General features: G+C 46.4%; 1 protein-coding gene across 1 annotated transcript in view; it reads left to right on the top strand.

The window, feature by feature from the left end:
• Positions 1-24,198, top strand: part of LOC140404403 (dual oxidase 2-like) — a 127,075-nt gene that overhangs the window by 60,497 nt on the left and 42,380 nt on the right. Inside the window, exons 13-20 of the mRNA XM_072492893.1 lie at positions 736-911; positions 1,727-1,845; positions 7,362-7,499; positions 11,152-11,265; positions 12,782-12,984; positions 17,921-18,106; positions 20,279-20,504; positions 23,474-23,567. Coding sequence (XP_072348994.1) covers positions 736-911; positions 1,727-1,845; positions 7,362-7,499; positions 11,152-11,265; positions 12,782-12,984; positions 17,921-18,106; positions 20,279-20,504; positions 23,474-23,567 — 1,256 coding nt within the window. The remainder of the gene's footprint in view (positions 1-735; positions 912-1,726; positions 1,846-7,361; positions 7,500-11,151; positions 11,266-12,781; positions 12,985-17,920; positions 18,107-20,278; positions 20,505-23,473; positions 23,568-24,198) is intronic.

Genomic DNA, 24,198 nt, shown 5'->3' with positions numbered 1-24,198 from the left:
ATTCCAAAGGGATACCTGATTATCCAAATGCATGCACCAAGTTCAGATCTCTCATTACCTGGTCTAATCTTCACACTCTGAGTTTCACACTCCTGGCCTACCAAAATCGTATTGGAGGCAGCGGCGAATGGTGCATGCACAAAACCTGGCCCAACTCTCCTTTCTGCCACTGCGAAGGTGGGAAATGTCAGATTAGGGGGTGGGTCTTATAAATTTTGGCCATTTCTGGGCCTAAGTCTTCCTGATTTACGTTGCTTTCAGCTCCTATTGTCTACGCCCACAATGCTGTTCCACATCATGCCTGTGGGCCACTTCATCAAGGCTCCTCAGCGGGAAAGGCAGACCACCAGCAGAATCGTGCCCCCCGAAGCGGAAAAGTGAAGAAAACGAATGAGGAAACAGAGTGAGGGAAGCTATTTCCATTTGTGTCAGCTCCAGCTCCATGGTGGTACTTCTGAGTTAAGTTCCAATCCAGGGAATTGGGCACAAACTCTAGTATGACACCGAATCTGGCGCAGTACTGAGGGAGTGCTGCACTGTCTGGAGAGGGCGGGGCGTGGGGGGTTCAGATCAGCTGTTAAAATGAAGCCTCATCTGCTCCCCCTGATGGGAGATCCCATGGCATTTTAGGTTCCAACGTAAATAGCATTCATATATTCAGACTCTTGCGTATACAACAAATGAATCATTTTGCTGATCTTCTTTGACTAATGCATTGTCTCTCCTGTACCCCAGCTCTTCAACCAGTTGGCAGCACTGTACAAGAATGATATTTCCAAACTGGAGATGCTGGTTGGAGGCTTTCTAGAAAGTGGTGGCGACTCCGAGCGACTCTTCCCCACCCTCATAAGAGACCAGTTTGAACGCATACGGGACGGAGACAGATTCTGGTTCGAAAATACCAAGAATGGGTGAGCAGCGGCCTCGTTTGTTTGTTCTACCCGCTTGGCAGATCAATTAGTGAGGGCTGTTAGTGAGGAGTGACACATTTTCCTATAGCCCACTCTGGAGAGAAAGTTGCAGTCTGGGAGAACTATTGACACTGCTCCTGTTGAGCTGCTTTTAAAGAAAACAACATGGTCATCAGGGTGCCACTCTCTTCAAAGTTAGTGGAAAATCTAGAGAAGGATGCTAATTCTGACACTCTCCTCAGGAGTTACCTTGCTCCCCAACAATCCAGCAGCTAATCTTGAACTCGAGAAAGGAATTTCTGCCTGGTTGATGTTGGTCTTTTTTAAAATCAGTAAACATTCTTTAGTACTTCAGTCCTTGAAGGAATACATTGATAAAGTACAGAATGTGACATTTTGACGAGTGCCTTTGACAAGTGACATCTTAATTCGTTCCCCGTAGGCTATTGTGTATTTTTCTTCGACAAGAGCTTTTTACTGTATTTCATGCCTATTATAATCCACACGCTACTTTGAAGGAATAGCATTTTTGGCTGTGAGCCAGTGGTTGAATTAGGGAGCATTTGCTGAAACAGAGATTTGGCTACATGCACAGCTTGAACATTTACACGTCTGCATAACAGACGTAATTATGAACAGATCCTATTACCTGGCATATCTATCCATACATCTAGCATCAATTGGAGAAGGGGGTCTTAAACAGGGTGCTGGTAAAAAAAAAGTGTAGGTGTAGGACTGTGGAAGCACAATCTCAATGTAAATTAATAGGAGGGCTCATTGACTGGCTGATAACCTATAAATTGCATCTCCTCTAGACTTTTCACTCCAAGCGAACTTGAAGATATTTGGAATACCAAATATGCTGATGTATTGCTGGTGACAACAAATGCAGAGCCTCAGGATATTCAGCGTGACGTTTTCTACTTGAAGGACGGTAAGCAGCATGTGCCGAGGCAAAACAGGCCTTCATCAATAAGCTAACGGGAAGCAAGATGTTAATTTAAATATCTAACAATAGTTAGACTCTGGAGTCTTGTAAATGTGCGGAGTCTGCACGTTCTCCCCGTGTGTGCGTGGGTTTCCTCCGGGCGCTCTGCTTTCCTCCCACAGTCCAAAGATGTGCAGGTTAGGTGGATTGGCCATACTAAGTTGCCCTCAGTGTCCAAAATTGCCCTTAGTGTTTGGTGGGGCTACTGAGTTATGGGGATAGGGTGGAGGTGTGGGCTTGGGTAGGGTGTACTTTCCAAGAGCCGGTGCAGACTCGATGGGCCAAATGGCCTCCTTCTGCACTGTAAATTCTATCATCTGTTGCGAAGTCTAGGTTAGTCCTAGAAATGGCTACATTTCCTCTTCAGTTGTCTGGAAATGTGCAGCTCCAACAACACTCAAGGAGCTCGACACCACCCAGGACAAAGCACGCCGCTCAATTGGCACACCATCTTGAACATTCGGCCCCTCTGCTGTCCATGTACTATTAATCACTGTGTATGGCAATCGCTAGTAAAACTTGTGACATTGATTATCCTATAAAGGGGCTGAATGGTGGCGCAGTGATTAGCATTACTGTCTCACGGCGCCAAGGACCCGGGTTCGATCACGGCCCAGGGTCACAGCCCGTGTGGAGTTTGCACATTCTCCCCGTGTCTGGGTGGGTCTCCCGCCTGGGTCTCCCGCCCCACAACCCAAAAAGATGTGCGTCTCCCCCCCCCCCCTCCCCACAACCCAAAAAGATGTGCAGGGTAGGTGGATTGGCCACACTAAATTGCCACTTAATTGGAAAAAAAAGAATTGGCTACTCTAAATTTATAAAGGGAAATGATTATCCTATCAGTGCAGACAGCTGGAATACCTTGGTGTGAGTGATTCTTGTGGAATAGTAGCTGTGAGGGAGTGCCGTACAATAAACCTGAACCTGAAAGACCAGTCTGGATTGCTTCTTCCACCATGGGCCCTGGTTGTAAGTAACAAATGGTAGTGGAGGATGAACCTTAAGCTTGATGATTGACTGCTGTATATGAAGCCTCTTGTCTTAAATCTCTGAGGAAAAGCAAATGTGCTGTTGCTGACAATGTAAGTCACGGAGCAGGATTGCAAGTTTGTGACTGTCCACCTGTTATTTTCTGACTCTGAACCATGTCAGCGATGGAATGCTGAAGTTGAAATTTGGACTTGGGTCACTTCCGTAAGCCCGAAAGAAGCAATGTATGAAATTCGCATTATTTTTACCACCCAAACACAAGATCAGGAGTAAAGTATTTTACGAGTGAAAAGTGGATGATCTGTCAATGAAAGTTCCATACCAGGGGACTGAGCACACACTCCAGTCGGACAGTGAACCGGGTGCAGTCCTGAGGGAGTGCTGCACTGTCTGGGGGAGGGGTTCAGATCAGCTGAACCTTCTGTTACAATTTTTGGATACATTTAAGAAAGAGGACGAGTTACTTGAAGCATATGAAACCTGGGTAATGTTCGATAGGTTTAGAAAATCAGAGCACCAGTCCAAGGAAAAACATGTCATGGATTTTGATACATGTAACAAGAGACGACAGAGATGTGCACTTGAAAATCCAGAATCCGAATTAAATTACTGGGTAGTGCCCGCATTTTCCACGTTTGTAGTGGAGTTCCCCAGGGGTCAGTGTTGGCACTCTTGCTCTTCCTGATACGACCTAGACCTTGGTGCGCGTGGCACAATTTAAACATTTGTGGATGGTACAAGATTCGGAAGCATTGCGAACTGTGAGGATAGTGCAGAACTTCAAAAGGACATGGCAAGGATGGCATGGTGGTTAGCACTGCTGCCTACGGCGCTAAGGACCCGGGTTTGAATCCCGGCCCTGGGTCACTGTCCGTGTTGAGTTTGCACGTTCTCCCCATGTCTGCGTGGGTTTCACCCCCACAACCCAAAGATGAGCAGGTTAGGTGGATTGGCCACGCTAAATTGCCCCTTAATTGGAAAAAAGATAATTGGATACTCTAACTTTGTAAAAAATAAGGATATAGGCAAGTTGAATGACAAATGGAAGATGAACGTCAATGCAGAGCAGTGATACATTCTGGTAGGAAGAACATGGAGAGTCAATATAAAGTAAAAGGTGCAATTCGAAAAGGTGTGCAGGCGCAGAGGGACAAGGATATAGAACATAGAACATACAGTGCAGAAGGAGGCCATTCGGCCCATCGAGTCTGCACCGACCCACTTAAGCTCTCTCTTCCACCCTATCCCCATAACCCAATAACCCCTCCTAAACCTTTGGACACTTAGGGCAATTTAGCATGGCTAATCCACCTAATCTTTGGACTGTGGGAGGAAACCTGAGCATCCGGAGGAAATCCACGCAGACACGGGGAGAACGTACAGACTCCGCACTGAAAGTGTGCCAGCGGGGACCCTGGTGCTGTGAAGCCACAGTGCTAGTCACTTGTGCTGCCCTGCTGCCCTGTATATACATGTAACTAAGTCACTGTAGGTGTCAGGATAAGTTAAAAGCATGCTTAATGAAGCATTCTAGCTCCCTAGACATTATTGACAGGGGCGTAGTGCACAAGAGTAAGGAAGCCCCCAGTGAGGAGGCTGTTATCTTGCAGAAAACAATAGTTTGGCCTCAACTGGACTATTGCAACCATTTATACGTGCCGTATGTTCAGAAAGGTGTGAATGCATTGAACAAAATGAAGAGATTCATGAGATTGGGTCTAGGGAGATTGGAGAAATCGGAACAGTTTCCATTGGAGAAGACAAGCTGAAAGGCGGTTCAATAGAGAGACTCAAAATCAGAAGGGGGACTAGACAACAGTAGGTAAGGAAGAACTGTTCCCACCGAGAACGAGGATGCACCGATTTAAGGCAAATGGCAAAAGAATCAATGGCGACACGAGGAAAAACATTTCCATGTAGCAAGTGGTTAGGATCTGGGATGCGTTGCCCGAGAGCATTGGTGGAGGCAGGTTCAAACCAGGCTTTCAAAAGGCAATGAGATTGTTATCCAAAAAGGAAGAATGTGCAAGAGTCAGGGGGAGAAGGCATTTTATGTTAAAATGATGAGGGGGAAATAATTTCTATTGCTTTCACAATGGCTTATGTATATTTGGTAAAGGAATTGTGGGATTCATAGGTGTGTAAATGTGGGTTAATTTATTTCTGTTTCGATACAAAAGAATGTTCTTTGATTTATTTTCTTTAGAAATTCAAGGAATAGCGGGGAATCTGTCAATGTCCTGTTAATCATTGTGTGTGCCAATTACCTTGTTAAGGGAACTGATAGTTAAACACGTGACCATTGAGTATCCTAGAAATACAGACATCTGGAACACTTTGGCGTGAGAGTGTCTTGTGGGTTAGTAGTTGTGAGGACGTGATTTACAATAAACCAGCTTGAACCTGAAAGAGCTGTCTGAATTGATTCTTCCACCATCGCCCCGGGTGTAAGTAACATCCACCACCGATGCACAGTAGCAGCCGTGTGTATCATCTACACGATGTGCTGCAGCAATTAACCAAGGTACCTTTGACAGCACCTTCCAGATTTGTGACCTTCACCACCTAGAAGGATGCAGATGCATGGGAACCCCACTACCTGCAAGTTCCCCGCCATAATACATACCCTTCCAAAATACACACCACCCTGACTTGGAAACATAAGAGCATAAGATATAGGAGCAGAATTAGGCCACTCGGCCCATCATGTCTGCTCCGTATTCAATCATGGCTGATATTTTTCTCATCCCCATTCTCCTGCCTTCTCCCCATTACCCCTGATCCCCTTATTAATCAAGAATCTATCTATCTCTGCCTTAAAGACACAGTGATTTGGCCTCCACAGCCTTCTGCGGCAAACAGTTCCACAGATTCACCACCCTCTGGCTGAAGAAATTCCTCCTCATCTCAAAGGATCATCCCTTTTGTCTGAGATTGTGCCCTCTGGTACTAGTTTTTCCTACGACTGGAAACATCCTCTCCACGTTCACCCTATCCAGGTCTCGTAGTATCCTGGAAGTTTCAATAAAATCCCCCCTTATCCTTCTCAACTCCAACGCGTACAGACCCAGAAACCTGAACCATTCCTCTTACGACAAGCTCTCCATTCCAGGGCTCATTCTTGTGAACCTCCTCTGGACTCTTTCCAAGGCCAGCACATCCTTCCTTCGATACGGGGCCCAAAACTTCTCAAAATTCTCCAAATGGGGTCCGACCAGAGCCCTGCCTGCCTCAGAACATAAGAACATAAGAACTAGGAGCAGGAGTAGGCCATCTGGCCCCTCGAGCCTGCTCCGCCATTCAATGAGATCATGGCTGATCTTTAAGTACATCCCTGCTCCTGTACTCTAGCCCTCTCGACATGAATGCCAACATTGCATTTGCCTTCCGAACTGCCGACTGACCCCTGCACGTTAACCTTAAGAGAATCTTGAACAAGGACTCCCAAGTCCCTTTGTACTTCTGATTTCCTCAGCACTTCCCCATTTAGAAAATAGTCTATTCCTCCTTCCAAAGTGCACAACCTCACACTTTTCCACATTGTATTCCACCCGCCACTTCTTTGCTCACTCTCCTAGCCTGTTAAAATATCCCTGTATCGGTATCGGTGTACCTTCACTGTCGCTGGGCGAAAAGCCTGGATCTCCCTCCCTAACAGCGCAGTGGGTGTACCTACAACTCATGAAGTGCAGCGGTTGAAGAATTCAGCTCACCACCTCCTCCTCACGGGAAATTAGGGATGGGCAATAAAAGCTGGCCTGGCCAGCACCCGCCCACTTCTCATGAAAGAATAAAAATAACATTTTCCATTTGAACATCTTCCTGTCCAATGTTTAAAAGAAAAACAAGTGCAGACATTGTGTCAAATAATCAGTGCTCTCATCTTTAAGATGCATGAATACACATGAATGCAGAGTTCAATTACCAAGACAATCTGCAACTATTCGATTGCATAATCGTTTTATTTTTATTTTGATCCTCTTAACAGATAACAGTTAGAAAAGTGATCCTCACGCACATCCGTCTGAATATTTTGAAAAATCAAAGGAATTGAAAAATCAAATGCTTATTATTCTGGGGGCAGCACGGTAGCATTGTGGATAGCACAATTACTTCACAGCTCCAGGGTCCCAGGTTCGATTCCGGCTTGGGTCACTGTCTGTGCGGAGTCTGCACATCCTCCCCGTGTGTGCGTGGGTTTCCTCCGGGTGCTCCGGTTTCCTCCCACAGTCCAAAGATGTGCAGGTTAGGTGGATTGGCCATGATAAATTGCCCTTAGTGTTGGGTGGGGTTACTGGGTTATGGGGATAGGGAGGAGGTGTTGACCTTGGGTAGAGCCGGTGCAGACTCGATGGGCTGAATGGCCTCCTTCTGCACTGTAAATTCTATGATTCTATGAATTCCTGCGCTGGTATGTTTAAGAAGTATTTCATCACAATTCCTTTACTGATTCTTATTTTTTATGCTTGCAGGGGACCCATGTGTTCAACCCAAGCAGCTGAATGATACTGACCTGGAGCCCTGTGTAAAAGTCAGCACAATGCATTATTTTCAAGGCAGCGGAGCAGGCTTTGGAATTCTTATTGTGGCACTTTGTTGCTTCCCCTTAGGTTGGTACATGTGGGGCCGGACTATTCATTTGGGAGGCTAAGTGCTGATGCCAGCGGAGCATGTGTGGTCTTTTACCACCAAAAAATAGGCGTGAAACCCTCACCGATTCCTGTGGTACCGGTGAGGGGCTAGCTCCGGCGCCGACTGAAACCCCACCGCCCGTGCCGAAAACGGCCGGAGAATGGCCATGTCCTGGGACGTGCATGCGCACGGCTGGCGACCTGCAATGTTCGCGCCGTACCAAATGGCGCCAGCCATGCACGGCCCCGGCCCCCCAACTGCGAGCCCACAGCCCACCCTCTGGCCACACCCCCGCTAGTGCCTCAGCCCATGAAAAGCCCCCCGCCCCTCCGGCTAGCGGCACGGATTCACAATCGAGTATGGTGGCGCTGGGCACAGTCCGCAGCCGTGACGCCCGGTCCCCGCAGGGTTGGGACCACAAGTGGCCCGCACCGTCGGGAACACGTCCCACCGGGGGGCAGAGCATCGTGGGTGGGCCGGCCGGTGACAGGCCAACGCCATTGAAACAGCGCGCAGCGTGTGTCACGATGATGCTAGTTTGGAGGGGGCGGAGCATGGCGGACCGTAGCCGGCCCCAATTTTGTCGCAAAAATCCACTCTCCGCCCGATCGCCGGACAAGATTTCACCATCGGGCTACAAAGAATCCAGCCCAATATCTTTATGTGAAAGTGGAGTGGACACACCATGTATGTTCATTGTAGGTAGGGAGCTTCGATTATTGCATCCAATGCTGGATAAGCAGAAACTTTCTCCAACCATGTATTGGGAAGAACAAAGTCATTGGCTTCAGACCTTGCCACCAACTCCAGCACTCTCCCCAGCAGCTGTCTGAACCGAACCAGACTGATTACGACCTTGGAATCACATTTGACCTTGAGTCCCGCTACAGCGCCATCAGAACTGTGTATTTCCATCTCCGTAACTCCACCCTCACCTCAGCTCGTCTTCTGCTCAAACCCGCATTTGTTACCACCAGACTTGAAAAATCGAACACACACCTAGCAGGTATCCTATCTTCAGCCCTCCATGAACTTGAGATGATGCAAAACCTCTGCTGGCCCTGGTCCTTACTCGCACCAAGTTCCGCTCCCTGTCATCCCGGTGCTTGCTGACCTACCTCACCGCTCAGTCGAGCATCGCCTTGATTTTCAAATTCTCATCCTTGCATTCAGATCCCTTGCTTGCCCCCCCCCCCCCCCCCCCCCCCTCCTCCACATCTCTGCAATTTCATCCATCCCTACAACATTCCCAAATATCTGCGCTCCCATAATTCTGGACTCGTACGGATCCCAGATTTTAATCGTTCCTCCATTGCTGGCCATGCCTTCGGCTGCCAAGACCCTAAGTGCCGGGACATCACCGCAGGAGTTCCTTAGGGTGGTGTCCCAGGAATAATTGCTTCACTCATGTCTTTCCCTCCATTCTGAAGGCAGAGAATGTTGCTGCCAGCTGGCACAAGGGCAAACCATCCCATCATTCTGTCTAGATTTGAATGCGAGTTCCAGAGGTGGCAGACCAGAAAACAACTTAGTCCCAAAGTCTCGCATCCATCTCCTGGTTCATTTTAAACTCTGTGGTGCCTTGAATGCGTTCCAAGTTCTCGCAACATCAGGCTAAAACTGTTCTTTGGAATGAAGAATTCTGAATCACAACACTGTGCGTGTGTATTCAGAACTTCGCTTTTTGGATGATTGGCCCCAACAGTTTTCATTCACACTTTATAACAATAGTAATTCCAGGTGCCTCACCTGACCCACAATCAATGCTACCCCTTAGGTTCTGAGCTATTGGGCGTGATTCTCCGTTGCCCCGCCGCGTGTTTCTCGGTAGCGCCATTCTCGGTAACCATTCTCTACTCCCACCGCTTGTCAATGGGATTTCCCACTGAAGCCACCCTATGGCACCTGGAAACCCCGGGTTGTGCGGGTGCGCTGCCAGCGGGAATAGGGAATTCCCAATGGCTGGAGAATGCCAGCCAATAAGTCTGTCTAGGTTCGAAACAGCCCAACTTTGGTCGCATTGGATCAGAAAAGAACTTTACAATTCATAGTTCTACTCCAGAAAACCAGGAGCTGAAGGTTGGGACTGAAGCCAACCTTTACACACTTTGAGCTTTTACTTACAGAGATTTATTTACTTTCAGAATTTACAGTGCAGAAGGAGGCCATTCGGCCCATCGTGTCTGCACTCTTTCCAATGCTTCCACATCCTTCCTATAATGCGGCGACCAGAATTGCATGCAATACTCCAAATGCGGCCGCACCAGAGTTTTGTACAGCTGCAACTCATGGCTCCGAAACTCAATCCCTCTACCAATAAAAGCTAACACACCGTACGCCTTCTTAACAACCCTCTCAACCTGGGTGGCAACTTTTAGGGATCTATGTACATGGACACCGAGATCTCTCTGCTCATCCACACTGCCAAGAAACCTACCATTAGCCCAGTACGCTGTCTTCCTGTTATTCCTTCCAAAATGAATCACATCACACTTTTCTGCATTAAACTCCATTTGCCACCTCTCAGCCCAGTGCTGCAGCTTATCTATGTCCCTCTGTAACTTGTAACATCCTTCCGCACAGTCCACAACTCCACCGACTTAAGTGTCATCTGCAAATTTACTCACCCATCCTTCTACGCCCTCCTCCAGGTCATTTATAAAAATGACAAACAACAATGGCCCCAAAACAGATCCTTGTGGTACACCACTAGTAACTGGACTCCAGTCTGAACATTTCCCATCAACCACCACCCTTTGTCTTCTTCCAGCTACCCAATTTCTGATCCAAACTGCTAAATCACCCTGAATCCCATGCCTCCGTATTTTCTGCAGTAGCCTACCATGGGGAACCTTATCAAATGCTTTACTGAAATCCATATACGCCACATCAACTGCTTTACCCTCATCCATCTGCTTGGTCACCTTCTCAAAGAACTCAATAAGGTTTGTGAGGCACGACCTACCCATCACAAAACCGTGTTGACTATCTCTAATCAAATTATTCCTTTCCAGATGATTATACATCCTATATCTTGGAAACCTTTCCAAGACTTTGCCCACAACAGAAGTAAGGCTCACTGGTCTATAGTTACCGGGGTTGTCTCTACTCTCCTTCTTGAACAAGGGGACAACATTTGCTATCCTCCAGTCTTCTGGCACTATTCCTGTAGACAAAGATGACTTAAAGATCAAAGCCAAAGGCTCAGCAATCTCCTCCCTAGCTTCGTAATTATCTCCGTAACCCAATAACCTCACCTAACCTTTTTATTGGACACGAAGGGAAATTTATCATGGCCAATCCACCTAACCTGCGCATCTTTTGACTGTGGGAGGAAACCCACGCAGACATGAGGAGCAGGTGCAGACTCCGCACAGACAGTGCCCCAAGCCGGGAATCGAACCTGGGACCCTGGAGCTGTGAAGCAACCGTGCTGACCACTGTGCTACCATGACAAGCATGCACCTCCAAACCCAACAACCACATTTTCAGTCTCCTGCCTGTATATAGCAGCACAAGTGAATCCCAAATTAAAGTCTGCTACCGTACCACACTTAAATACTCAATAACTGCAATTAGTATTGATCTCTGCTTTAATACAACATAATAAATTATGTTTTTTATCACCAGCGGCCTTGTTACTGGCTTTCTATGTAGCTGCTGTTCAAAAGAAAGAAAATAATAAGTTGCGGAAAAAAAAAGTTTTTGTGAAGTCGTCAACAGATTTGGGAAATAAAATCCGAGGTATTACTTATAAAATTGCGAAATAAGATAATTTATGTGGTAATGTTGCAACTTAGATTGCTGACTAGACCTTCTCGTTGCTAATCATGGATGAATGGTTTCACTCCACTTTTGAATGGTTTAGCACACTGGGCTACATCGCTGGCTTTTAAAGCAGACCAAGGCAGGCCAGCAGCACGGTTCAATTCCCGTACCAGCCTCCCCGAACAGGCGCCGGAATGTGGCGGACAGTAACTTCATTGAAGCCTACTTGTGACAATAAGTGATTTTCATTTCATTTCATTTCAATTTATTTGAGGCAGAGCTGGACGTTTTCTGGAGGACGAGGGAATCAACGGCTGTGGAGTGGGCAGGCAGGAAAATGGAATCAAACGGATCATCCAATGATCTTATTGAATGGTGGAGCAGGCTCGAAGGGCTGAATGGCCTTCTCCCGCACCGAAGTCCTGCGTTCCATTTAATGGAGGCAGTTCCCCGAAATATTGCAAACGTTTTGAGATGCCAGACAGGTGTGACCTGAAACCGCCCCACGTTGTCGGGAAACCTGTGGGCGGGGGATGTGCTGCTGGCGGGGCCAGAGAATGCCGCCGTCAGAGAGCGGCCGGAGAATTCCAGCCCACATATGTCACATTATCCGCGGATCATTGAGGTTCAAACTTGTCATCCAATAAATGTTTCAGCACTTTGGCATTTGTGCGCAGGTGGTGGCATTCGTTGGAATTTCATTTGAGCGCATATAAATTCAGACCTATTGATTGAGTGGGGTGGTTGGGTTAGGAAGCACAGGCTTATAATGTTTGACCCAGTAAATAAATGTAAGACTGAGTAAATATTGACCATTAGTTACAATCCTTCTGGCTATCTGAGTCATCTTAACAAAACCCTACTGTTTACTTCAACAATACTCTGTGGAGAACCTTTTGCATGTTTCATGTTGAACGGCATTGTCAAGTTACAGATGACATGTGTCCGCACCCACCACTGAAAACCATGTTCCCTTCACTTGAAAACATTCATGTCAGCAGAAATACCTGAAGGGACATTGACTTGGCCCGAGAAATGAAAGGACAGTGTTCCCAACCCTTATGTATTATAAACCTTTAACGACTAAACTTTCACCAAAATAGGTTACTGTTTTTAGGCATTTTGAGGGTGGGCCCTGCATCTTGAGTACCAGTAAATATAGGAAAAGGGGGCGGGCTACGAGTGTATGACCCTAATTTATGTTCCAACAAAGCTTTTCTGGTTGTCCATTCATTTATGTTGACAGAAAAACTGGGAGGCATCTTCACTGGGATTATGTTCCTCCTTGCTTACTCTTCCCCAATTCATTAAACGCCCCCCTCCGCCCCACCGCTACCCAATAACCCGCAAGTACATGGGCAGGAAAACCTATCCTCACTTATTTTGGGACACGATTCAATGTTCTGTAATCTCGACGTTGACATGTTAAGAGGGTCTTCTGTTATCGTCTGTAATCTTCCTCACCTGATGTACGTTCTCGCATTACATTTAGTTTCTGAGTGGCAAGGGCCCAAGGAGCCACTCCGTCCTGTCAGCGTTATCTTTGACACCGAGAAGTGCATTAAGGTCATGGACAGCAAACGGGCTCTGATCCGAAACATCAGCCTGTGTAACGGGGGCTCCACTGACATTATTCAATCCACCAGTAATGGAGAAAAAGCGTTGATGCTGAAGGTTCCCAAGGAATATGATCTGGTAAGCAAGATCTCTCCATTGTGGTTCGGTTGCGCGCTACCAACGGTTACACAACTGGGCGTTCCAAGATTTGATTTGCCAGCTGACCCACATTGTGCTCCGATCGCTTCATGGCCTCACCCTTCCCGATCTCTGTAATGGCCTCGAGATCTTCAACTCTCTCAGGACTCTCGCCTTTTTAAATCCTGGTTTCCCGAACATCCTCAATTTGCTTTGCTCTATTACCGGTTGCCTTGTTCCTAATTCCTCTAGAATTCCTCCCTTAAACCTTTTCATCTCCTCATCTCTCTCTTCTTTAGGATGCTCATTAAAATCTACATCTCCCGCACTACTGTGCTTAGGTTCTGTAGCTCAGAAAGGGCCACTTTCTTCTGGAAGTGCGTGGTAAAGAGAACAATAGCGTGCAATGAGAACACAGGGTTTAATAAACATTGAAGTTCCAAGAGTTCGCCCAGACAGCCCATGATTGTATCGAAATGAACATTTAATCTTGGCAGCAAATTCTACTCATTGTTTGATTAGGGACCAGTCCTGCCTTTCCTGGAAATGAATCTGGCCATTCGGCGTGTTTTGCTGAGCTCCATAAAATGTTGAGTAACAGCTTATTTTTATAACTGATAAGCCATTGATACTGCGGTTTCTTTGAACTTGAGCTGTCAAGTTAGAGTGCCAAAAATTAAATGCAGAGTTGACCGAATGCTTGACTTCTCACACGTCCAAAGCTGCTCCACCATAAAACTGGTGCGTCTAGACAGAGTGGATTCTCCAACTCACAAAGGAGTTGGCCAACTGGGTTTGGGCTGGTTTCCACATTCATTCACCAACAATCGATGTCAAAGCTGAAAATTACTCATCTGATTTCGCTTAATGTTGGCCAGGCACGGAGAATAGAACAAAGTGATCAAGATGAGCAAGTCCGAGGGAGACGATTTATTTCAAGTCCGTTTTAAAAACGTATCTATTCATTTGTGGGATTTGGGGGTTGCTGGAAACGCGAGCCTTTATTGGCCATCGCTTATTGCCCCTGAGAAGGTGATGGTGAGCCAACTCCTTGGAATGCTTCAACTCGTGTAGCGATGGCAACTCCACAGTGTTGTTCAGAAGGAAATACCAGGATTTTGAGACCCAACGACAGCGACATCCTCGGCCCTTGTCCTTCCAGGTGGCGGATGTTGCCGGTTTGGACGGCGCAGCTTTGAGTTCTATAGCTCACTCGAGAATTACTTTGACAGGACTGAAACCAATCAGGCAGCAGGAGATGTTTTGATGTGGTAAATCAGGGCATTTATTAAGAAGGGAGTGTTGCACTCAATTAAAATCAAGGCAGCTGATGTGTTGGGTGTTCTGGATCACAAACAGATCACCAACACTGGAAGTGGTGCAACTCTATTTTATTATAAGGTGAACTATATTAACATACTTGAACTGTAGGTAAATGCAATACCAGCTTTAACTGTTGACCCTTGCCTAGTCCTAACCAGGTGATGCACTCAGCCCATGGTGAATGTCTGTGTTGCAGGCTGTGAGCTCTGTGCTCCGAGCTGGCTGCTACTAGAATGAGCGGGAACTCTCCTGTCCCCTGTCTTTATAGTGCGTGTGCTCTCACTGGTGATTGGCTGCGGTGTTGTGTATGCTGATTGGTCCCACTGCATGTCCATCAGTGTGTGTGTGTGTGTATATTATGACAGCAGCGACTTGACAACTTGTTGGGCATTCACTTTCCATCAGAGCTTTGTTCCTGGTTAAAAGCACTTCACTCCTCTCTGTTCTTCAGCTCTGAAGTGTCCTTTGTTCTGCTGCACCATTTTCTGTGGCTTCTCTCTACATCAAGTCAGCAGTTCCCACCCCGGGACGCTTTGTTACGGTGCAACCAGACCTTGCGACCTCTAACTCTTTCTGTCGATCAGAGCAGCCTGTGTTCGGAGACATTCCAGCTTGCTGGTGGGGGCTCAGACACTGTGTGATCATAGATTTGGGACTCATAGATTCAAAGACTTTTACAGCACTGAAGGAGGCCATTGGGCCGTTTGTGTCCATGCTGGTCAACAAAGATCCGACTGCACTAATTCCATTCTCCAGCCCTTGGCCCATAACCCTGGAGGTTACAGCAGCGCCAGTGAATATCTCAATACTTCTTCAAAGTTATCAGAGTTTCTGACTCAACCACCCTTTCAGACAGTGAGTTCCAGACTCCCAGAAACCTCTGAGTGAAATTGTTTCTCCTCAACTCCCCTTTAAGCCTCTTACCTTAAATCTATACACCCTGGTTATTGATCCATTGACCCCCCCCCCCAACCAACTAATGGAAAAAGTGCCTTCCTATTCACGGTGGCACAGTGGTTGGCACTGCTGCCTCACAGCGCCAGGGACCCGGTTCAATTCCGACCTTGGGTTGCTGTCTGTATGGAGTTTGTACTTTCTCCCCGTGTCTGCGTGGGTTTCCTCCGGGTGCTCCGGTTTCATCCTACAGTCCAAAGATGTGCAGGTTCAGTGGATTGGCCACGCTAAATTGCCCCTTAGTGTCCAAAAGATTAGGTGGGGTTGTGGGGATAGGGCAGGCGAGCGGGCCTAGGAAGGGTGCACTTTCAGAGGGTCAGTGCAGACTCAATGGGCCAAATGGCCTCCATCTGCACTGTAGGGACTCCATGATTCTAAGATCTGTGCCCTTCATAATCTGACACACCTCTATCAGGTCCCCTCTCAGCCTTTGCTGCTCCAAGGAAACCTATCCCATCCTATCCAATCTTTTCTCCAGCCCAGGCAACATCCTGGTAAATCTCCTCTGTACCCTCTCCAATGTAATGGGGTGACCAGAACTGCACACAGCACTGCCGCTGTGGCCGAACCAGTATTTTGTTCTGCTCCTGCTCTTGTATTCTATGTCACGGCTAATAAAGGCAAGTTTATGATGATAACTACAGGTGACACAGTGGTTAGCACTGTTGCTTTACAGCTCCAGGTTCCCAGGTTCGATTCCCGGCCTGGGTCACTGTCTGTGCAGAGTCTGCACTGTTCGGGTACACAGAGGGATAATTCGGAATGTCCAAATTACCTTACAAGCATGTCCTTTGGGACTTGTGGGAGGAAACTGGAGGAAACCCACGCAGACACAGGGAGAACATGCAGACTCCACACAGACAGTGACCCAAGCCGGGAACCAAATTTGGGACCCTGGCGCTGTGAAGCAACAGTGCTAACCACTATGCTACCGTGCTATCTAAAATGCTATCTTCTCCGATCAGCATGTTTCCTTTCAAAGTTGATCGTGTTACCAGTGCTTTTTGTTGCTTTCAATCTCGGAGAATAAAATCTGCGGTAAATTGAAAAAAAATACCAAAGTTGACAAAAGAAACACAAAAATGGGTTTCCGAGTGAGAAAATTCTTTCAAAAAATAGGTATCGTAAAGTGACGCGATTGCATGTTCCTGGGAATATTTTACTCCCGCCTCTTGAAGTTAAGCAGAAAGGTTAACCTTGAGGGGTTGAGTGGCCTACTTCATTGAATTTGCTTTATAGAATCCCCACAGTGCAGAAGGAGTCCATTCGGCCCATCGAGTCTGCACCGACCCTCTGAAAGAGCATGCTAACCTAGGCCAACTCCCTCCCCCACCCCATCCCCCCCGTAAACCCGTAACCCCGCCTAACCTTTGCGCACTAAGAGACAGTTTTACCATGGCCAATGCATTTAACCTGCGCATCTCTGGACTGTGGGAGGAAACCGGAGCACCCGGAGGAAACCCATGCAGACACGCGGAGAAAGTTGCTCTACTGCTGTGGATCGATAGGCAGCATGAGAATCCTTTACCTATCTTCTTCCAGAGTCCTCTAAGAATATGACTCTATTTTTAACAAGTATACTTTCTTTATTCCCTGGAACAGTATTGTTGCAATAATGGATTGGATATCACAGTGCAGAATTGTGATTTAAATTCAGGAGCTGAACAGTAATTAATTTGTTTTAAACATTTATGAGCTACTAAGTCAGTTCAGTTTTGAAAAGAAAAATCACGTTTTCCGTCTGTGTCTCAATGAAGTTCCGGCAGGTTCTACTATTGCATCTTATTACTCTTCACAATAGTTATTGATCACTGACAGGTGTAAGTTTTCTATTGGTTGCCATCTCCTAAACAGAAATACGCAGAATTACAGTGCAGAAAGAGAGGCTATTCAACTCATCGGGTGTGCACTGTCTCTCCAAGTGAGCAGCTCCCTGAGTGCCGTTCTCCCAGTAACCCTGAATATTGGGAACATAAGGAACGTCAGACTTAGACAATAGGAGTAGACCATTTTGCCCTTTGAGCCTGCTCCACCATTCAATAAGATGATGGTCGAATCTGATTGTGGCCTCAGCTCCACTTTCCTGTCTGCCCCCCCCCCCCACATAACCCTTGACTCTCCCTTTTCTATCAAAAATCTAACTCTGCCTCGAATAAATTCAATAACCGAAGCCTCCACTTGTTAGGAAAGGGTTGGAGCTATAATTGTTTAATAGACCACACTTATTGTTTGAACGACTGCACATAAATATGAAGGGGATACAGGTGGCACTGTGGAGTTGGAGGAGAAGTGATTGTACAACACAATAAAACTGGAGCTGACGAAGACAAGACTTCCTTTCTAGTTCTTACTACAGAGATACCATCGGAGCTTAACACAGCTGTCCTCCAGGGAAAGGAATTCCAGTCTAACGGCCCTCGTAGAGAAAGAAAATTCTCATCTTGGTCTTAAAAATGAGGCCCTCTTATTTTTAAAATGCCCCTCCCCCGCCCGTCCCCGAGTTCTATTCTACTTCATAAATGGAAACATCCTCCTGATATCTACCCTGTCAAGTCCCCTCAGGATTTTAAATATTTAATGCATCTGCCTCAATGTTTTTGGTAATATATAAAATGTGGCATCCCATGAACCTGATCTGAATGTGACGTCTTGTACACAGGTGTTGATGTTTGAAGGGGAAGAAGATCGTAGTGCCTTTGTGGAAGATTTTAAAGCACACATAGACAGGTATGGCATAAGTCTGCTGATCCATGAAGTGAAAGAGCGGACACTTCTGAAAGAAGCCGTGACAAAGCAGCAGCGGATTAAGATCTTGGATACATTTTTCCGCCATGTGTTTGCACAGGTACTGTTGCGGTTGCATCAATTTTGACGTTCCTCTTGTGCATGCATAGTGACCAATTTGTATCAGCTTAATATTGCAAAGATATGGACGTGCAGTGTTTCCCCAGTTGTGATTAGAATTTCATATACTGAAAGCTGTGATAAATTACAATTAAAGGTCTCCATGGGCGGCACAGTGGTTAGCACTGTTGCGCAAACCGACTGAAATGTAAATAGCATTAGGGGCACCACCCAATTTATTTGAATTCAATAAAAATCTAGAATTAAAAGTTTAATGATGACCATGAAACCATTGTCGATTATCATAAAAACCCATCTGGCTCACTAATGTCCTTTAGGGAAGGAAATCTGCTGTCCTTACCTGGTCTGGCCTATATGTGACATCCAGACCCACAGTAATGTGGTTGACTCTTAAACTATCCCCTCAAGGGCAATTAGTGATGGACAATAAATGCTTGCACAGCCTGTGATGCCCCCATGATCGAAAAAAGAAAAGAAAATGGGTGTTGGGGACCCGACAACCCTGGAACGAGTACGGAGGCTCCCAGGTGTGGAGGGGGACTGGATGGAAGACTTGCCTTTGTGGCACAGGGTTCAAGATGTTTAACAAAGCAGTAGAGCAAAAAGGAAGCCTGACAGTTCTCCCCTCCCCCACACTACCCATGTCTTAGCCATGCCAGTCCAGGCCACCGCAATTAACCTATTTGTAATATATTCTTCTGCTTGTCATTTCAAAGCAGGTTAAGTTTATTTTAACAGTTTAATGCCTCCAGCAAAAACAGCCAAATAAATGCGAGGCAAATGTTGATTTGCGAATATTGTCGACAATAATAACCAGCTTATATTTAAATGTCTTCACAAACAAACAAAGAACAAAGAAATGTACAGCACAGGAACAGGCCCTTCGGCCCTCCAAGCCCGTGCCGACCATACTGCCCGACTAAACTACAATCTTCTACACTTCCTGGGTCCGTATCCTTCTATTCCCATCCTATTCATATATTTGTCAAGATGCCCCTTAAATGTCCCTATCGTCCCTGCCTCCACTACCTCCTCCGGTAGTGAGTTCCAGGCACCCACTACCCTCTGCGTAAAAAACTTGCCTCGTACATCTACTCTAAACTTTGCCCCTCTCACCTTAAACCTATGCCCCCTAGTAATTGACCCCTCTACCCTGGGGAAAAGCCTCTGACTATCCACTCTGTCTATGCCCCTCATAATTTTGTATACCTCTATCAGGTCGCCCCTCAACCTCCTTCGTTCCAGTGAGAACAAACCGAGTTTATTCAATCGCTCCTCATAGCTTATGCCCTCCATACCAGGCAACATTCTGGTAAATCTCTTCTGCACCCTCTCTAAAGCCTCCACATCCTTCTGGTAGTGTGGCGACCAGAATTGAACACTATACTCCAAGTGTGGCCTAACTAAGGTTCTATACAGCTGCAACATGACTTGCCAATTCTTATACTCAATGCCCCGGCCAATGAAGGCAAGCATGCCGTATGCCTTCTTGACTACCTTCTCCACCTGTGTAGCCCCTTTCAGTGATCTGTGGACCTGTACTCCTAGATCTCTTTGACTTTCAATACTCTTGAGGGTTCTACCATTCACTGTATATTCCCTACCTGCATTAGCCCTTCCAAAATGCATTACCTCACATTTGTCCAGGTTAAACTCCATCTGCCATCTCTCCGCCCAAGTCTCCAGACAATCTAAATCCTGCTGTATCCTCAGACAGTCCTCATCGCTATCCGCAATTCCACCAACCTTTGTGTCGTCTGCAAACTTACTAATCAGACCAGTTACATTTTCCTCCAAATCATTTATATATACTACAAAGAGCAAAGGTCCCAGCACTGATCCCTGTGGAACACCACTGGTCACAGCCCTCCAATTAGAAAAGCATCCCTCCATTGCTACCCTCTGCCTTCTATGGCCTAGCCAGTTCTGTATCCACCTTGCCAGTTCACCCCTGATCCCTTGTGACTTCACCTTTTGTACTAGTCTACCATGAGGGACCTTGTCAAAGGCCTTACTGAAGTCCATATAGACAACATCTACTGCCCTACCTGCATCAATCATCTTAGTGACCTCCTCGAAAAACTCACACGCTGAACAGTGCCGAATGATTACTCTGTGTACCATTTATTCCCGTGCTGTTCGCCACCTTTAGGTCCTGGAGATTGACGGGTCAAACGCTGGCAACCTTGACAGTGAATTGTCGAAGAAGGCGAAGGAAACTCTGAAATGCGAGCTGACGCGCGCGGAGTTTGCTGATGCGCTGGGACTGAAGGAGGACTCCATGTTTGTGGAGCAGATGTTTTCGTTGGCTGACCAGGATGGAAACGGCTACCTCTCATTCCGGGAGTTCCTCGACATCTTTGTCATCCTGATGAAAGGTAATTCCGAGCTGGGGACATGAGAGCGGGTTGTAACTCCACTGGACGCTTGCTGTGCCTTGGCGACTGACCAGTAGGGCTGCCACTGACAAAGACTGGAAACCGGCAGAGTAGCCTGTGGTATTATCATAACGACCATCATTACAAGGGTTAATGTAGTGTTGAGAGTAGCCACTAGAGGGAGATGCAGATACAACTATATAAGGCAGTGATGCTGGAATTTAGGGGAGGAATGGATGCAGGAGATAGCGAGTGAAGGTCATGAGAGCAGATAGTGTGAACAAAGTTTAGTTTATACCAGTACTGAGATTAGCAGTAGATGAGTGTAGTTAGATGTTATTGATCAGTTGTGTATTCTTAAGGACTAAGTGTCGGATCCCTGTTTAGTAGTGTAAATAAAATCATAGCGTTGTTCAAGTTAAAAGCTATTCTGTGCTCTTTGTGAACACTACGCCAAACATCCTGAAATAAGCAACATAAAGAACACCACACTGCCCTGTGATATGGTGTACCTACTGAACTCTCTGTCCTCAATATATTCATTCCTGTTTTGGGGGAAGTGAATCTCATTTATTCTTTCTTGCCTTAAATCTCATAGTTGCTGTCGGGTCAAGGAACCATTTAGAGGCAGTAAAAGAACCATGGGCAGGTGGTGTATGTATCTCAACATCAAAGATTAACTAATGTGGATTGTTGGGGAATACAGTCCCTGATGGAGATGAGGACATATTATTAACGATAGTTACACATCTGGTATTATGGTGATCCATTTATTTCCCGTGATTCACAACGGTTTAGCCAATATATTTTCTACCTCCTGGTTTTTAATGTTTCATCAGTCCCACTAATTGCAGATGATGTGGCGTGTTGTGCTCTAACCCAGTCCACCTTTCCATAGAAACCGCACAGTACAGAAGGAGGCCGTTCGGCCCATCGAGACTGCACCAACCTTCCAAAAGATCACCCTACCCAGGCTGACTCCCCCACCCTAACCCCATCTAACCTGCACACCCTTGGACGCTAAGGGGCAATTTTAGCCTGGCCAATCCACCTAACCTGCACATTTTTTGGACTGTGGGAGGAAACCGGAGCACCCAGAGGAAACCTGCGTATGTGGTATTATCATAACTATCAGCATTGCAAGAGTTAATGTAGTGTCATGAGTAGCCACTAGCGGGAGCTAGTTGCAACTATATAAGGCAGTGATGCTAGACCTTTGGGGAGGAGCATGTGCAGGAGGTAGCAAGTGAAGGTTAGAAGAGCAGATAGTGTAAGTGAGTGTAGATCATAGTATAAACCAATAGTGAGATTAGCTGTAGATGTTATTAATCAACCGTGTATTCTTAAGAAGTATGTGTCGAATCCAAGTTAGAAGTGCAAATAAATGAATAGCTTTGTTTAATTTAAAGCTATTTTGTAATCTTTGTGAACACTACGCCAATCATCCTGAAATAAGAAATACAAAGAACAGCACAGCGCAGACACTGGGAGAACTTGCAAACTCCGCCCAGACAGTTACCCAAGGCTGGAATTGAACCCGGATCTCTGGCGCTGTGAGGCTGCAGTGCTAACCACTGTGCTACCGTGCCACCCTTTGTTTGCAGTAATCTTTGAAAACATTGGAAACCAAGGCTCTGCCGTGATCCGGACGGTAGGCCCTTGGGTAGATCAGCTACAGTAATGATGTCAGTCACAGCAGGAACAAGTGCGTTTTCCATAACAGTTTTTGCAGGGGACCAGTCAGCAGAAAGCTGAGAACATGTTTACAGTCCACTGATGGGGTAGTGGTGGACTGAAAGCATCAAAACATTTTGGCATTGATTGTTTGGGTGTCAGTGGAGCCAGTGCAGGTGGTTTAAAAAGCAATGACTTATTAATTAAATTGCACGGCTCACAATTGGGTACGGATACTTCTCGTGCTTCAAGCATGCCTGGCCACTGAACGAAGGAGTTAATTTGCAGCATGTTATTCTGGCACCACAATATGCTTGACCCGAAACCCCAGGAGTTTCATTTACAGGCTGCTCGCGTTTGTGACTCGTGGCCACTTCTCCGTTTCCCTTGGGTAAATTGACTCGTGCAATACAAATCAGTGTTTCCAAATAAACTTAGGTTGATGGATATCCTGGTAGACTCTCTTTTGTTGGGTCAAGCGACCAAATCGGTTCTCCATTCCTGATTAGCTGGCCTCGTGACAACAGTAACTTTGGCAGGCCCCTCTCGAGGGGTCGTGATTCGAACAATCCATCTGGTTGTCCACAAGACCATTGTTCTTTGCGCCTACTGTACCCGGGCAATCAGCTAGTATTGAAAAAAGACTGACAGTTCGTGTTTTGTTTGAAACTCTACCTCAGAGGGTTGTACAGAATTATTGCATGCATGCCCTCTATCACATCACTATATTAAGAACTGGATGTAAATAATAATGCATAAAGAGGACACCATTTTTAAAAACTATATTCTATGTTGGCGTGACTGCTCAGGTAAACATTTATCTTCCACCCCCAATTGCCCTTTAGAAGGTGAGTTGATGCCTTGAACCGCTGCCATACCATGGGATGTGGGGACACCCACAGTGCTGCTAGCTAGAGAGTTCCAGGGTTTTGACCCAGTAGTGACGGTACAGCGATTTGGTTCCAAGTCTGAATGGTGAGCGGCTTGGAGGGGAACTTGCAGGCGGTGGGTGTTCCCATGCATCTGCGGTCCTTGTCTTTCTTTGGTGGCAGGGTTTGTGGGTTTGGGAAGTGCCGCTGAAGGATTGATGGGTTGCACATTGGGTCGGAATGAATAAATGGGATAGTGGACTTCCCGTACTCTGGCATTGAACTGTTTTTCTTCATTTTAAGAAATGCCTGTCAGAACGTTTCACTCTGCCCCCGAGATATTCAACTGGTACAGGTCAGCCTCCTGTCACAGATACTGTTGCATTTTTTGGAACAACGAAAAATACCCCATTTGCCTTTGTACAGGTTCCCCCGAGGCAAAATCCAAGCTCATGTTTACAATGTACGATGTCGATGGGAACGGTTCCATGTCGAAGGACGAATTCTCGCAACTACTAAGGTACACCAAGTAAACTTCACTTGCATTACTTTGATGCATTAAAGTACCTTGGTTCTCTGTGCAGTGTCTGCAGAAGTAGGCAATTCAGCCCTTCGAGCCTGCTCCGACATTCAATCAGATCAGGGCTGATCTCTTCCTGGTCTCAAATCCACCTTCCTGCCTGTTCCCCATACCCCTTTAACCTGTTTTATATGCAGAAATATATCTATCTCCTTCTTGAAACCATTCAATCACTCAGACTCCACTCCACTTTGGGGAAGCCAGTTCCACAATTCACCACCCTCTGCGAGAAGTAGTTCCTCCTCATCTCAGTTCTAAATCTACCGCCTCTCAACCTATATCTGTGCCCTCTCATTCTGGATTGCCCCACAAGGGGAAACATTTGGTCCACATTTACTTCATCAATCTCTCTTTGTATTTTATCTCGGGGAGAGGGTTGGGGAATGGCACAAGATCCATGGCTGGTTCAGAGAGCCGGGGCCCTTCTGTGTTGGAGCCATTCTGCGATGGTTTTAGAGTCATCGAACAAATCTTTCAATCTTTACATCTTTCAGATGTAAAAGGATTTTTTTTGCAATAGCTTCGACAGATAGCAGCTAGGTGGTGAATGATGACTCCTTGGTACTCAAGC

This window comes from Scyliorhinus torazame, chromosome 30 (genome assembly GCF_047496885.1).
Source record: "Scyliorhinus torazame isolate Kashiwa2021f chromosome 30, sScyTor2.1, whole genome shotgun sequence".
NCBI lineage: Eukaryota > Metazoa > Chordata > Chondrichthyes > Carcharhiniformes > Scyliorhinidae > Scyliorhinus > Scyliorhinus torazame.
This window is presented reverse-complemented; position numbering and strand designations above follow the sequence as displayed.